General features: G+C 42.5%; 1 protein-coding gene across 10 annotated transcripts in view; it reads left to right on the top strand.

Annotated features, from left to right (window-relative positions):
• The window catches only part of MITF (melanocyte inducing transcription factor), a 101,609-nt gene that overhangs the window by 53,509 nt on the left and 33,782 nt on the right, over nucleotides 1-14,318 (top strand). For all 10 annotated transcript variants that reach the window (XM_042014098.1, XM_042014127.1, XM_042014108.1 and 7 more), the window contains exon 2: nucleotides 2,226-2,472. In XM_042014098.1, the coding sequence (XP_041870032.1) occupies nucleotides 2,226-2,472 (247 nt within the window). The remainder of the gene's footprint in view (nucleotides 1-2,225; nucleotides 2,473-14,318) is intronic.

The following is a 14,318-nucleotide window of genomic DNA, read 5'->3' as shown; positions in this document are numbered from 1 at the left end:
ACCTAAACAATTCCATGATTCTGTGGCAGTAGCTGCAGTCTGGCAGCACGTGGCTGTCTGCACTGCCTGCATTCAGGGCTCATCTGCCTATTTGCCATGTAAAATACTGAGCAGAATTGCAGAAGAAATGAAGCCTGGGAGCATCTTTGCTCTTTGGGGAAGAATTTGGAAGAACAGCGTTTTCTAGGACTGTTGTCTCATTAAAAGACACAATACTTGAAGCTTTGTTTGCAATTTTTGATTAACGGTAGAGCCCTGAATCACCTGCAGGAAGCTGGAAGGACACTTGGTGTCCTTGGTGCAAGTAGGTAAAATAATTGCGTGGGCAAGATGAGGTTCCTGACAGGAGCTGTTTGAAATGCTGTGGAAATAATTTGTCCTTCCTGCTTGCTCTCTTCCCTCAACCATTTTTTTATATGGGAAGGTTCTTCTGAGATGGTTTCCATCACACTTGGCTTTGGTAGGTGGAGAAACAGTTCAAAATGAAAGAAGGTAGGAGGAGCTGCTGGGTTACCAATTTTGCAGCATTAGGTATCTAAAAATTGCCAGTAGCACACAAACGAGAATGCTGACAAGTGTGGTACAAAATTGGCCTTTTTCCAACAGGAGGAGAATGAATCCTTCCTTGAAAGCAGCATTTGGGTGCCTTTTGTTTTCTCATGTATTGCAGTGGTCTCTGAGGTGGGATGCACAGTGTTATTATTGGTGGGCAGAGAGAAAACATGAGCACTTCAGTAATACATGTATATAGTTCATAAATAAGTAAGTAAACATTTTGGGGGTGCATGTTCAAACATTCCTGGTAGGAATGTGTAATCAAAACAATGGAGAGACCACTGATCTGTAACTATCCTGGTCATGGAAATAAAGCATCTCTTCGGTTTGGGAATGTGAGAGTGGTTCAGATGTGCAGCCAGAAAACAAGCTGCTGGATTTAGATGTGAGAATGCTTCACCCTTAATTGAAAAGGGAGTGTTTTTTTACAAGTATCACAGTCAATGACTTGTCTTGAGCAGCTAATTAGTACGATTATTCCGCAGCTGCATTAGTTTCACCACAAAGGTTTTCTCTTGTTTTATCAAAAGGATCAGTGTCTCTGTGAATGTTTCAACATGACAGGTCTTAAATAGCAAGATGGTCCCCTGCCTCCCTGCCCCCAAAATGTATGCTCTGGAAGAGCAGTTTGATCTCTTGGGGCAGTAAGTGTGGGTTCTCCTTTTTTTTGTTTCTGCCCTGAACTGTGTTCAACATCAGTCCTAAACAAAGACAGAAAACTTCCAGCAGTGCTGGCTCTGGTTGTCCGAGCACAAGCAGCACTCGGTGCCCGCAGCTTCCGAGCAAGACCTGGAAGGGATGCTGGCTCCCAGACTCCTGTGTCCTGCCAGCATCCCACAGGTAACAGCACTGGAGCCAGAGGTGGGGGTTTCAAGAGCAGCCTCCTCCTACAGCCAGGAGGGTTACTGCTGGCTTCCCAAGGCATAGCCCATGGATTTTGGTTCTGCAGGCTAAGAAAATGATGAGTTGCTCCAGAAAGTGTCCTTGCAGTCCATAGCAAAGTCCCATGCTCTGCTTGCCAGTGTCTTGGAAGTATCTCTTAGGTGGTGAAGCTGTGCTATGTGCTGACTTGGGCCAGACTGTTGCTCTCTGTGAAGTATGACTGGAATAAAGCTGTTACTGTTGTTTATTTTGCCTGGTTTTGTATCTGATGGTGCTCAGAAGATGCTGGTAGGCCTGGGTGGGAGCTGGGTTTTTTGTGGAGGTCTGTTCTCTAACTCTGAAAAGTCACTGCCAGCAAGTCCAACCCTAAGGTAGGATTTTGCAGGAAATAAGTGAACTATCTTGTGTTTTGTTTCCATGGGAGAGGTAGATTTACTTTACTTTGAGCTAGATCATTGGATTGGAGTGTTATCCATACCAATCGTTAGACTTGCTACAGATCTTTATTATTTTTCTTTTTTAAAAAAAGGAATATTTGTGCCTACTACTATCTGTAAAAGCATTTGTTTTTCTCGTGGGTGGTTGCTGTAAGATTTGAAAGAGCAAATGGCTCTTTACAGCTGGATGTTGGTGTTTGGGAATGGTTTGGCTGCAGTCAAGTTAAGGCAGCCTAATGTGGCCACTAAGTACCTGAAGTAGGTCGGCTCCGGATTCCCCTCTCGCGGTGCCGCTGGAGCCTCCACCCCGCTTTGTGGAAGCTGAGCTGTCTTTCTCTGGTCTTCCCACAGCAATTCCGAGCATCCTGGCGCTTCCAAGCCTCCCTTAAGCTCCTCCAGCATGACCTCACGAATCCTGCTCCGACAGCAGCTCATGCGTGAGCAGATGCAGGAGCAGGAGCGTCGGGAGCAGCAGCAGAAGCAGCAGGCAGCCCAGTTCATGCAGCAGCGAGTGCCCGTGAGCCAGACACCTGCTATCAACGTCAGCGTCCCCACCAGCCTGCCCCCCGCCACCCAGGTGCCCATGGAGGTCCTCAAGGTACGCACCTTTCCGCTCAGGAGCTCCTCAAAACCCGCTCTATTTAACAGGGATGTGGTTCTAGGCATTTTTGGGAACGGAGTTTTGCAAATAAGCTGCACTCTGGCTCGGTTTGCAGCTTGTTTTGGTGGCCTGGGAGCGAAGAATGGAAGAACTTTTTGAAAAGTTTGTGTAACTTTTGTTTCCTTTCAACTTTGAGATCTCTGGAGGGCGGTTTTGTAACAGAACTAAGGTTTCCGTCATTTTCTCTTTGGAAAATGCTTCCCCATCTTTCTAGTACTTAATTACTTTCAATATGAAGAAATTATTAGTAGATAACAAATCGGTGTTTTGGTTTTTAAAGGAAAACAATGAAATGGTTTTGTAAGATGGAGTCAAAACTCTTTACAAAAGAGCTCCTCAGAAAGCCTTAATCTGAAATATGGGTGAGTTTCCAGCTACTTGCAACGAGTCTTTGTAATCCTTTTTTTGTTTAAATGACTTGTTTGCTATTAGTAGCTTTGGATTCCTTGTCCCACTGGAAACTGTAGGAGCTTGTTAGTGTCCCTCTGTCAAAGGGGATGTAGCTTGCTAATTACTTGGGGGAAAACGTGAACAGCTATAAGAAAAGAGATAATTTCACGCACTGCTTAAATTCAAGTAGGCTGAAGCAACGTGAAATGTGTGAGTAAAACAATGTCAAATGTTTTGGAGAAGTTTGCTGACATATTTCATGAAAATATGATTTTCACCAGTTTTGAAGAGTTTGTTCTGCATTATTGCTGGATCTTTTTATTACAGTTTGTTGTTTAGTCAGCAAGCATATTCTTACCACATAAGTTAGTTGAGCTTGGTGACAAACTGCTCATGTTTTGCTTGCTGCTGTTGTATGCCAATGATATGCAGTCAAAGATTCAATTTTAAAATAGACTTGCCAGCTCAAGATTTCGAGGTGGTCTGTGTGACAGGTCTATGGGGAAAACACAGGGTAATTTTATTTATTGAATCTGCATTATGGTGTTGTGTTGTGTTGTCAGCACTAAAACTAACACTGATTTGGGACAGTAGAGTCATAGTCCAGTATGTGATCTAGAAGCAAAAAGGCAGCAGTTGAATTTTGAATTCTCTCTCTCCATACACACACTCTTTTCCATTGAAAATTAAATATAATATTCTTTGAGGATGTGAGCATGTGTCTATAGTAAGGAGTCTGAAATTGTCTGGAAAGAACTGTTTTGTCTAAGGTTTGTGTATTACTCACAATGTTTGTATATAACAATTTCTTAAGCTTGTTTCCATGTTATGACTGTAGTTATAATTCAGATCCAGCAGATGTGTAGGTGCTATGAATTAGAGTTTTTTTGTAATACACCTAGCTATATAAGCATATATTACATTTTCTACATCCTTTCATCCTAATGTGTTACAACATGAATTTTAGGGTATTTTTTAAACCTCTGTGAAAACTTGTAGGAAAGCATTTATGTTTTGATGATGTTTTACTAATAAGGAACGAGTGTAACATCTTGAAGAAGCATTAGCTGTTGTCTTTATTGTTCGTTTTGCAAATGCCTCTTTCTATGGGAGAGGAGGGAAGGTAGCCCTTGTTTTCTGAGGGACAAACTTCTGAAATCTCTGCAGCCAAAAGGTGATGCTCAGTTATTGCAAATGGGCTTCCTGGGACCTGGCTTGTCACAGGGTCTGTGTGCAAAGCTGTAACCTGCTGGAGCATTGCTAGGGAACTTCACCCGAAGGACTTGAACCTGAACCCTCGTCCTTTAGGATTCCAAAAGGGGTGTTTGTCCCCCGTTTCCCTCTGATGGATGGAGAAGGATCTCCTGGAAGGAGGTAGGACACCTCTCCTACACTCATCTTTAGCCCAAATAAGAGTGCATTACCCTGTAGAATAAAAAATTAAGAGAATGTGTCCTTAAGAAGCTTGTAAAATAAAAATTTTACAACTGGCAACAGGTACCTTTTGGCAATGGAATTGCATTTTGAAGGTGATAGGTGTGGAAATACGAGCAACCTGCTGGACCAAAATTGTCTGTCTTCTCGTCACCCACATTTACATAAGTAACAGTCAAAGTTAGCAAAAACAAGTCCTCTTGCTCTGTGCCTGTGAGAGGAGAGAGACTGCTTTGCAGAGTTTTGCTGCTTATGTTTTTGGTGGAGGAGAGCAGTGAAAGATTTACCTTTTTATCCTTACTCATAACAGTGGACCAGTTCTGTACAAGAAAGATATAGTACGAAATGTCACGTTTGAAGTCATGATCTTCCTGAAAATTACCACCGAAGCTTCAGTGAGAGTAGGACTTGGCTGAAAGATCCATATAATTTTCTTTGTGGTTTTGGGGGATTGTTTTGGATTTTTTTTTTTTTTTTTTTTTGTTTTGTTTTTCCAAATAGGATATTTGGCTCAAAAGCTGAGATTAACAATAACTCAGGATCTTCCTGGTGCCAGTGTGCTGACAGCCAGCTCTGCCTGCAGTGACATCATTTCCCTGCAGCTGCTTTTTACACTTCAGTTGTTTTTTAGCTGCAGACAAATTTTCCATATGAGCTGTACAGAAGTTTTAATAGATAAATAGGGAACTAAGTTGCTAACTTCATTATCCAGATGGTCTGGATTTAGTGACCTTAAAGAATGAGATAGACAAAAAGGGGATTTTTACACTTTCAGAAACGTTGCTCTGCAAGGCAGCTTTGTTTAAAAGTGATCTTTTTCAATGTTACTTCACAAACAAGACCAAATCTAGCAGCTGGTTTTGTTGTTGTTTTTGTTTGTTTGTTTTGGTACTTTGCATCAAAAAATCCCACTCTAAGCCTGTTGAATTTGCCAGTGTTTTGTGCTTTTAATTATGTTGTGTGACTTGCCCTTTCACCCATATCTCACAGTGTGAGAAGGAGAATAATACTTGTATATCTGAGGATGGTAATTCAGAATGACTGGTTTAAAAAGAAGCCAGAGGTGTTAATGAGCTTGGATTTTGTATTTGTTTTCAAGATGTCCATTTAGAAAGAGAAATATGTACTAATCTATGTCACATTGCGTAGGAATCTCCAAATTGCATAACATAGTATGCTCAAGGCCATGTGAATAAATGGGATTTCATTTTCTTCAGTAATGACTTCTCATTGCATCACTTCTCTGCCAAGTAATGTAGCTTGGCAAGGTAGGAGATGACCTGCTGGAATTCAAATTTTGCATTGCTTTGTGCTGCCTAATTAAGAGATGGACTGGGAGTAGGTTTGATGCTTTCAGAACAGTATCTCTTCAACTCTAATAGCAAAAGGAAGATTTGTTACAGCTTTTGGTTAACCTTCTGCAGAGCTAGGTTGGCTTCATGGGCTGGTTTGTCTTTAAGCACCTTTTCATCCATCTGCAGCACTACAGAGGGACGTCACCAGGAATTCTTTGCTTCTTCTGTAATTCAGCTTCTTTCTCTGCCTTGGGCATAGGGATATAACATAAAAAGTTATTTGTTGGAGTAGTTTCAAGCCCTAAAAAATCAGGGCCCATTCCTGAGGTACAAACTAAGCTTATGTTTTTATTTTATTTATTTAATTTTTTTAATTTAAAAGGATTAGCATCTTTGCAAAGAGTTCATCTTAAGATGTCCTCATACTACTTCTTCCATCCAGGTGTATTTTAGTTTTGTACACCTAATTAATATTACGGAGCTGTTCTTTTTGTTGGTGACTGAAGTTATTCTCTTGTCTGGTGGGAGTCCTTATCTGCTGGAGCAGAAGCACCATGTCAGATCTGAGTTTCAGAATTCTAGAGCTGGTCTCTGGGAACTGGTTGCTGCATTTCTGTGGGCAGGGTTAGCCCAGGAATTGAGGAGGTCATGCTCAGGTCCCTGCTTGCAATCACCGAGGCCTGGTGACAGGTTAGACCTGGTGTTCCTCAATCATTCCTTTGCAAAACAGTGCTGCTATTGATCCCATACCTTGTGGAGATGAGTTTGTTTGTGAAATCCGTGGCTTTTAGAGAATATGCTCTTGGGTCTCTAGTGAGGTTGGTCTCTTGATCAGCTTCCCCAGAGCTGTCTTGGACTTCATCGTTTCCTGTCTTCCTACTAGAAATCACTGAATTAGTGTTTCTCCTGTAGTCTGAGCAGTTATTTAGGGAGCATCTCCTGCTGACGTGATAGAGTTGCTGGGCTCTCCTTTTCATGTTGTTCATGCCCTCCCCCTCGCCCATTCCCTGCTCCTTTCCTACCAAGCAACTTTCAGGGTTCTTGTAAACTGAGTAATCTCCTGCCTCCTGAGTTCCTGGCAGCAGCAGCACAACTCCCTGCCTTTGGGATAGGTTGTGGTACCCTGGCCTCACCTATAGGATAGTTTTCAGTCTTCTATGTCAATCCAGGTAGCTGATCTTAGAATTTTATTGTTCAGCAGACAGAAACACTGACTTGTATGACCAGAGTTTTACGTGATGTCCCTCTGGCGTCTTCACCAAAGCTGCACTGTAACAGTCTGGGTTTGGAGCACACCACCCTTTATGTGCTTTCAAGAGACACAAAAGGAAAAGGGGTTTCCTTTTCTAAAACATCTGTAATACCCAGGAGTAAAAAACCAAGGAATGACTCTACAGGCTGAAATGACCAGCCATCAGGCCTTATCACCACAAGAAAGTCTGCAGGATGCTCTGCTTGATTTTTGATTTAGTCTTTGAGAAGTTCTGCTAATAGAAGTAGAACCAACATGTTGATTAAAGCTCTCCTTTGAAGATTCCTCTCTTCTATTTAGTTTTGTAAGTCCATGTGTCTCCTGTACAGAATTGGCGGTGATCCTGAAGGTGAACTGCAGAAATCCAGAGGAGTAGGGACTCATCTGTCTGCTCATGTAGAGACATAACAAAAACTGAATTGTAGCTATGCCGTGTGTCTTGCATTGCTTTGCCTTATTTCTGGATCACATTTTCTGTATAGAACAAGTACGACACAATCCCTTAAGTCCTTTGGACCCGCCTGCCCAGTGTGGCATTGCAGAAACTGTGGCTGGCTTGTGTCCTCCATGGGAGAAGCAGCACAGGAGCATCCTCAGGAGGCAGCAAGGGAGGCTCAGGGCCAGCACCGGCCCACAGAATTGCAAATCAGTTCCACTGAAAATATTACCAGCTCTTGCAGGATTGAAAACATTACTGGTGGGCAGCTGACACCCAGCCCTCTGCATGTTACACTAAGCAGATGGGAGGTGGAAAATCGAGGGTGAACATTTCTTCCCTCTGTCCCTCCATGTTACTTGTTGGCATTTCTCAGTTGGTGCGTGGATGTGACACTTGCTGTCATGTTTTCAATGTGCTGTACGAGGTCATGGATTGGTGGAACCTAAAATGAGGATGTGCTGTGTGTCCCTGCTGCTGGATGCAAATGCTCCCAGGGATGAGGCTGCTGCACGTCCCCTTCCTCCTGAGTGTTGTCACACCAAATGCATGGCACCATAGAGAACTGCTGGACTTATCACACCCCTTCCTCCTTCTTTGTCTGCCATTGGGGTTTGAAGAATGTAACTTCTCTTTGGCACAGATGGGAGGTGCATGATACTACTGCAAAGAACAGCCTCGAGGGCTGCAGTGAGAACCTGCAGTGGTGTCTTCTGAGCACCGCATGAACTCTTTGCAGGTAATAAGGTAAAAGCAGGTCTCCTCACCAGCAGATGATGTAAAAGGTCCATTTCATCCCCTTCTGGCTTGTTTTTGGAGAATAAGAAAGCAGTTCCCTTGCTCCAGGGGATCTGGAGAAGGTGGTCCTGCTTTGGGGATCTACATGTTGAGGTCTCTGCCCTCTGAACAAGAATCTCTACTTGTGCACATACTGCTGTTCACCCCAAAATATATAAGTGTTTATTTTATTTGTCTATAAAAGCATATGTATGGAAGCATAGGCCACAAACCCATTTTTAATGTTTGTAATTAAGACATTTTAATAGTCCATTTCCATACAACAATGCTTATAATATGCTAAATATTTTTTAAATTGTCTGCCACTAAAGCCCTCAATTAGGGTTTCCCCTGCTACACTGCCTGGGTTGGTGTCTTCATGTTAGATGTTAATTGCTCTTTTGGTGCCAGAATTTCATTGTGGCCCTTCTTTCTTGTCCTAAGCGAGGTGGAACCTTTTCAAAGCCTACAGCCAGATACTGTTTACTGAATTCCCTCTCTTGCTTTATTATTCCAACATCTTTTGCCCGCCTCATGGCAGTATTGTGGGCTGATCACTGCTGATACCAGAGTGGGTGTGGTTGTCTTTTACTCAGTGCCATCCCATTGCTGCAGTTTGTGCTCATGTTTCCACATCCTCACTTCTTCTGAGTGGACAGGAGAGCAGGCAGCCAGCCTTGCCTCTGTCACGAATGAGTGAATGCACCAGCACAGCCTCTCTCCTTCACCTTCATGTCATTATTCATTCAGACCTCAAATGTGCCACCACAATAAGCTCTTTGCATCAGAAACCCTGCATTTCTTCATTTTTGAAATGCCCAGCATTTCTTCCATTTGATATTAATGACTATTGGACATATATCCAAAAAATACCTCCTCCTATTCTTTTTCCAGTGTGCTTATTCCAGAGAGCGACCTGTGGAAGCTCTGCCTGGCAGGGAAGGCTCAGCAACTGGCAGTAGTGTTCTTGGTGTAATAATTACCATAAAACTTCATTGTGTAGAGGACTTATCTCACAGTTCTGAAGAGCAGGAACAATGGGATGGCAAGATAAATGTGTGGTAGTGCCTGCCCCAGCAAATGTGTGTTTATGGACACACTTATCTGATTAAAAGTTAATTTAATCTCACCTGACAATGGTAGATAGTAGTGTGTGCTGGTGTGTTAGGTAAGCGTGATGTGTATTTGCAATCAAGAACTTAGACAAGTGATTTGCCAGACTGAGTCTTGGTGAGCTGCAGATAAAACATTTAAACTAAGGTTATGGTGACATACCTTTAAGCCATCAGCAAATTCTTCATAGAACTTCTTCAAAGAAGAAGTTGCATATAACTACAGAAACACTGAAGTGTGCCTTGTGTCTTCAGCCTTCATGTAAGTAAAAGTGTGTCTCAGGCCTTAAACCTTTTGCTTGCTCAGTGGGTTGACAGCTGTTTTAAAAAACAAGCACTGGTCCTTGAGATCTGCAGTCAGTAATAGAGGTAAAATGTAAACTCTTGCTTAACACCCAGGGTATTAGACATTAAAAATGCATGGAATTCGAGGGGGCAACATACTTCTGTGAGCAAGTATCTGATGGTTGACTGCTAGTGCAAAACACTGCTCTCACCCTTCGTCCCAAATGCCCTTTTCCTGTGCATGCAAACACGTGTGTTGCTGGGCTTTTGAGAGAAATGGTTGTTGCTGATGAAGATGTCTGATCTTTCCATCTTGTTTCTTCAGCTGTGGTCACTGTGACACAAAAATGCAGCTCCCAGAGCTGTGAGACAAACTGTGCTGCTGGATTGTGCTGCTGGGGGTGGGGGGGTTTCCTGGGAAAACGATGTTGTGAGCAGATTGGGAAAATAGCTGAGAAACTGCTCCTCATCACAGAGCTCTTGCCCTTGTAGGTTCACAGTAGTTACCTGGAAGTTTGAAATAATATTTCTGGCACAAAGGAAATCAGGATGTACTCAGACAAAATGATACAGACATCTGGAGGTCCAAGCTCTGATTGCTTTTTGGAAATTCTTGGTGGTTTGTATCCTAGTTGGTGGTCTTGAGGATTTGCTGTCTTCCCGCTGGCAGGGTAACATCCACAAAATTAAGAAGAGCTTGCTAAGTTCGGTCTGTTACAGCTTCAAAGAACTCTTTTTTTTATGGTCTAGACATATTATCTGCTGGCTGAGTTACCAGACCTTGGGAAAATGGTGGTTCACCACGTGTCAGTGGCTGTTTTGGACCTGCAGAAGATGAGTTAATCTTCTGCAGATTAAGATTTGTAGGTGCCCATAGTTGTGGTTATTAAGAGCATTGATGAGGCTCCAGAGCCCCCAGCTAACAGGTTTGAGCAGCTTGTACCAAGTCCTTTGTCAGGCAACATGAATTTAATAACCACCTTAGTCCTGGAGCCAAGGCTGTAAGAACAGGGTGAGTGCTGGTCACTGCAGTTGTGTTTGCTGAAGCCATGGCTTAATTTAGCAGAAAATAGTGCCCAGAGCCACACACAGTGCTGGAAAATGTGGGGGCTGGGGGGACATCCAGGGGGGCCTCTGCTGACACCTTTGATAGGCGTAAGATTTTAAATGTGAAAACTCAGATCTGCTTAAAGTAATCTTTGGGTATTAGGTATACTCACAAATATTTCAGTTCTGCAGCCGGTTTGGCAGCATTATTCTCTGAGATGCTGAACCTGTGCAGTGAATGAATTCAAAGTGACAAGCTGGAGACATTCCTGCCATTCAAGAGAGGCTTAAGGAATTTCTTATTGGCTAAATTACAAATATGTAGCATTTTGCCCAGCACTGCATGGCAATTTCAACCTGCCTGACCGTGACAAGATTAGCACTTTTCCTCCCTCTCCCCAGCAGTAATTTAAAAAAAAAAAAAATTTAGATTAAGAAGTACCAGGCAGAGATGCAAAAGCTTGAAAGAGTGAAAACCAGCCTTACCTTGAATGATTCTGTCTGTCATTGGATTGGTTCCTTAATTAGCCCCATGTCCTTTAACCTCTTGAGAAATAAGTAAGGGATAAATTTGGGGATAAAGACAAAGACGCCTGGAGATTTACCACACACCGCTAGGTAATTCATCAAGGAATGTTGGTAATTAGCCCTGCCTCTTTCCTTTCTGGCTCATTTAATAAAACTGGTTGATTTAAAATAATGCCTGCTGGTTCATTATCAACTACTTTAAGAGCCAAGTTATGCACTTGAAACAAAACCCAGTATTGTGTAGTCTGCAAAGGACCTGGCAAGTGTGTTTTGTTTTGTTTTTTATAAAAAGAAATTATTCTGTCTGGTCATCTGTCTCCCCAACTTGATAATTAAATATTACTTTGTTTGGATTAGCATTTGGCTTTTTGGATGTATTTATTTCTGATGTCTACTGCTGAGAGGCAGAGAAGAGGGAAAAAAAATCCCAAGATCTTGAAGAGGTACGTGTCAGATTGTGTTAAGAAAGCATGGCCTGATGGAATTCAGCTGAATAAGGACTTTACAATAGTAGTAGTTGTCCAGTTGAGGAAATGGGTAACTGTTTTAACCCTTTGTCTCTCAGAAGTGAGTGCCAGGTACAGGCCTTGTTCTTGGAGTAAAATGATCCATTTTATTAACCTATCTCTTTAGTGCTTGTAGTGGAAAATTTTTCCCGAGCTGAGGACAGAACTTGTCTAGTTTGTATTTGCTTAGGAAACCATGCAGCAGTCTCTCTTTTTCTTTATAGATGGGATTACCATTACTTGGAAATTAAATGGTAGGATCAGGCTAACACTGGATCAACACTGCTGCCTTGGCACTGTCTGGGAGAGCATCTCAGTGTTCAGTTTGAGTTTGTTACAGCAACAGTTGCTGGCCAGTAGATCTGGTTGGGTCAGTCTGCCTGAATTGAAGAATGGACTTACTATAATTCTTCCTTTAGTAATTAATGTTAGTCTTTGGTAGCAACAATTCTGGAACTGTTGTGGGCTAGAGGAAAAGCAGGCTGTGCTGGCCTTCTGCTGATGGTAGGCTTGTCAGGTCTGGAATCCTCTACAAGACTTGAACATCGAACTCCTCGCTATCATTTGGAGCAGAATTGGATATAGTGTTTCAGTGCACATAAGAAAAAACATCCTCCTGCTCCTCTTCCATCCCCTGGGGTAGTGCTTGTTCTGGGGGATCTTGTGTTCCACAGGTGCTTTGGTGACCCAGCAAAACCCACGTGTCTGCTTTTATACGCTTGGCAGATTAGTAAATTAAAAAAGAAATTACATGTGATGGCCTCTGTGGAAATATAACGCTGCCAGTAATTCTTTTGTCACTGATGATGAAAATAACTTGCTCCTGCGAACACTCACAGGGAGGCCTCTGGGGTGTTGGGATAACAGCTCAGCCCCACAGGTTGTCACTGGAAGTGCTGCCACTGGATGCCAGTTACCTGCTAGCTTATTATTTTGAGTCCTGTTAATAAACTCAGATAGCTTAAATTGATTTTAAACTAGGTTTGATTTTTTCCAGCTTGTAACAATATGGAACAGAAAATCGAGTATCTTTTAAACCCCGAAATGACCCCCTACAAAATCTGGTGTTAAATAGTTTTGTTTGTTAAGTTGGAATGTCCATGCCAAATTAATAGTTTGGGTTTCACACATCGTATTCTTATCTTAATGTACTGGAAGAATATTTATTATGGACCTCTGTGACTTTGTGTCCTAGACTTACTGAATATCAGTAGTTGAAGTTCCAGTCAGTTGTTTGAAAATTCTTGTGTAAGTTTTATAGCCCAAACAGGTTGTTTTCGAGTTGATCCCCAGCAGCAGGCACTTCCACATCAGCGTTGCAGTAATGAAACAGGAATTCATGGTGCTGCACTTCCATCATTTCTCAGCAGATGGCATTATGGTTTCCAAGACTGTGTATTCATTGGGAAAGCTCTTAGCTGCCAGGGAATTCATCATTCTTGACTATTCCTTTCACTGATGAAGGCTAATACTCAGATGTTAAACCCTGTTTTGACACATTATTCTAATCGTGTTGTTTGGTTGTGTTATTGTATTTATTTTCCCAGAGGTGCCTTTAAGCCATTAACCAGGAAAAATGCTGTATGTGATAGCTATTGCATTCAAAAACTAAGGCAGGCTGCCTTTTTAAAATAAAACTGCTACTGGTGTCCAGCAGAAGTAATAAACTTTTTCAGCATGTAAGACTAGAGCATTAAAAAAATGTTAAGAGGCAACGTTTTCCATTGAACATTTCCAATCCTCAGAGCTGTGTGAGACACACTGCATTGAGTTCTACCCCGTTCCTGCTTTGTGCTGCAAATCCTGGATTTTGTAGAAAATGTCAGCTAGTAAAGGAAAATAATTTGGAGCAGTATTTGATGCCGTTGAGGAAACAGTAGCAAATATTAGTGTATTTCTAAATAACTGTGGCTTGCAGAGCATAGAAGGCATCAGCTGTTTTTGGGCACCCCACCCCTATGAATCCCTGACTTCTGACAATGTTTTGGTTACTGACCTGCCTGGAATCCGTGTCCTATCTCCCAACAGACACACTGACATCAGCAGGAGTGTGTCTTGTGTGTCTAAGGAAACCAAAGTTTCAAAGAACTGGTGTTCTGTCTTGGAACAATGTGCTTCTTTTATCTATCTGTGTGTCCATCCTCTCCTGAGTGCAGAGAGGGGCAGATCTGCTCACCAGGGAGCATCACAGGCCACGCACGCGCCGCAGATCCGGAGTGTCGGGCAGTGCTGGAAGCTCAGGGCACCAGCAGCAATCAGGCACCTGAAGTTATCCTGACCTAGAATCAAAACCAGTCCATTAATCTGTGAGGAAGCTTGTGTGTCAAGCAAGGTGAATCAAAGCTTGTACTTCAGGCTGCCTGCCTAAAAGTCACCAAGAAGTTCCTGGTTGAAACCATCAAACTTTAGTTTGTGGATGTAACGGTTGGCTGTGAATTAAATCTTTCTGTTCTTTCAGAGGACGATATAAACAAGCAACTAATGGAAATTCTCTTCTTGGAAATAGTCCCTTCCTTGAAAGGAAGACATTTGAAGGCTGAGGTGTAGCAAACAGCCTCTCTGCCTCTCTCAGGTCTTGATAAAGGTTGTGCCAAGGACCTGCAGGCAACACACTAAACTTACGTTTTTAAGACTACTTTTAAGTTCCTCAGGCTGTGACTTCTCTGCTTGTGTTTTTTCTATAGGTGTGTGGATTTTTTTTTTTTTTTTTCCCTTCTGGGT

Source organism: Corvus kubaryi, unplaced genomic scaffold (assembly GCF_017639235.1).
Source record: "Corvus kubaryi isolate FWS band 111438036 unplaced genomic scaffold, C.kubaryi_AGA036_p1.0 136, whole genome shotgun sequence".
Taxonomy (NCBI): Eukaryota; Metazoa; Chordata; class Aves; order Passeriformes; family Corvidae; genus Corvus; species Corvus kubaryi.
Note: the sequence above shows the minus strand (reverse complement) of the source record. Positions and strands in the feature narration are given on the sequence as shown.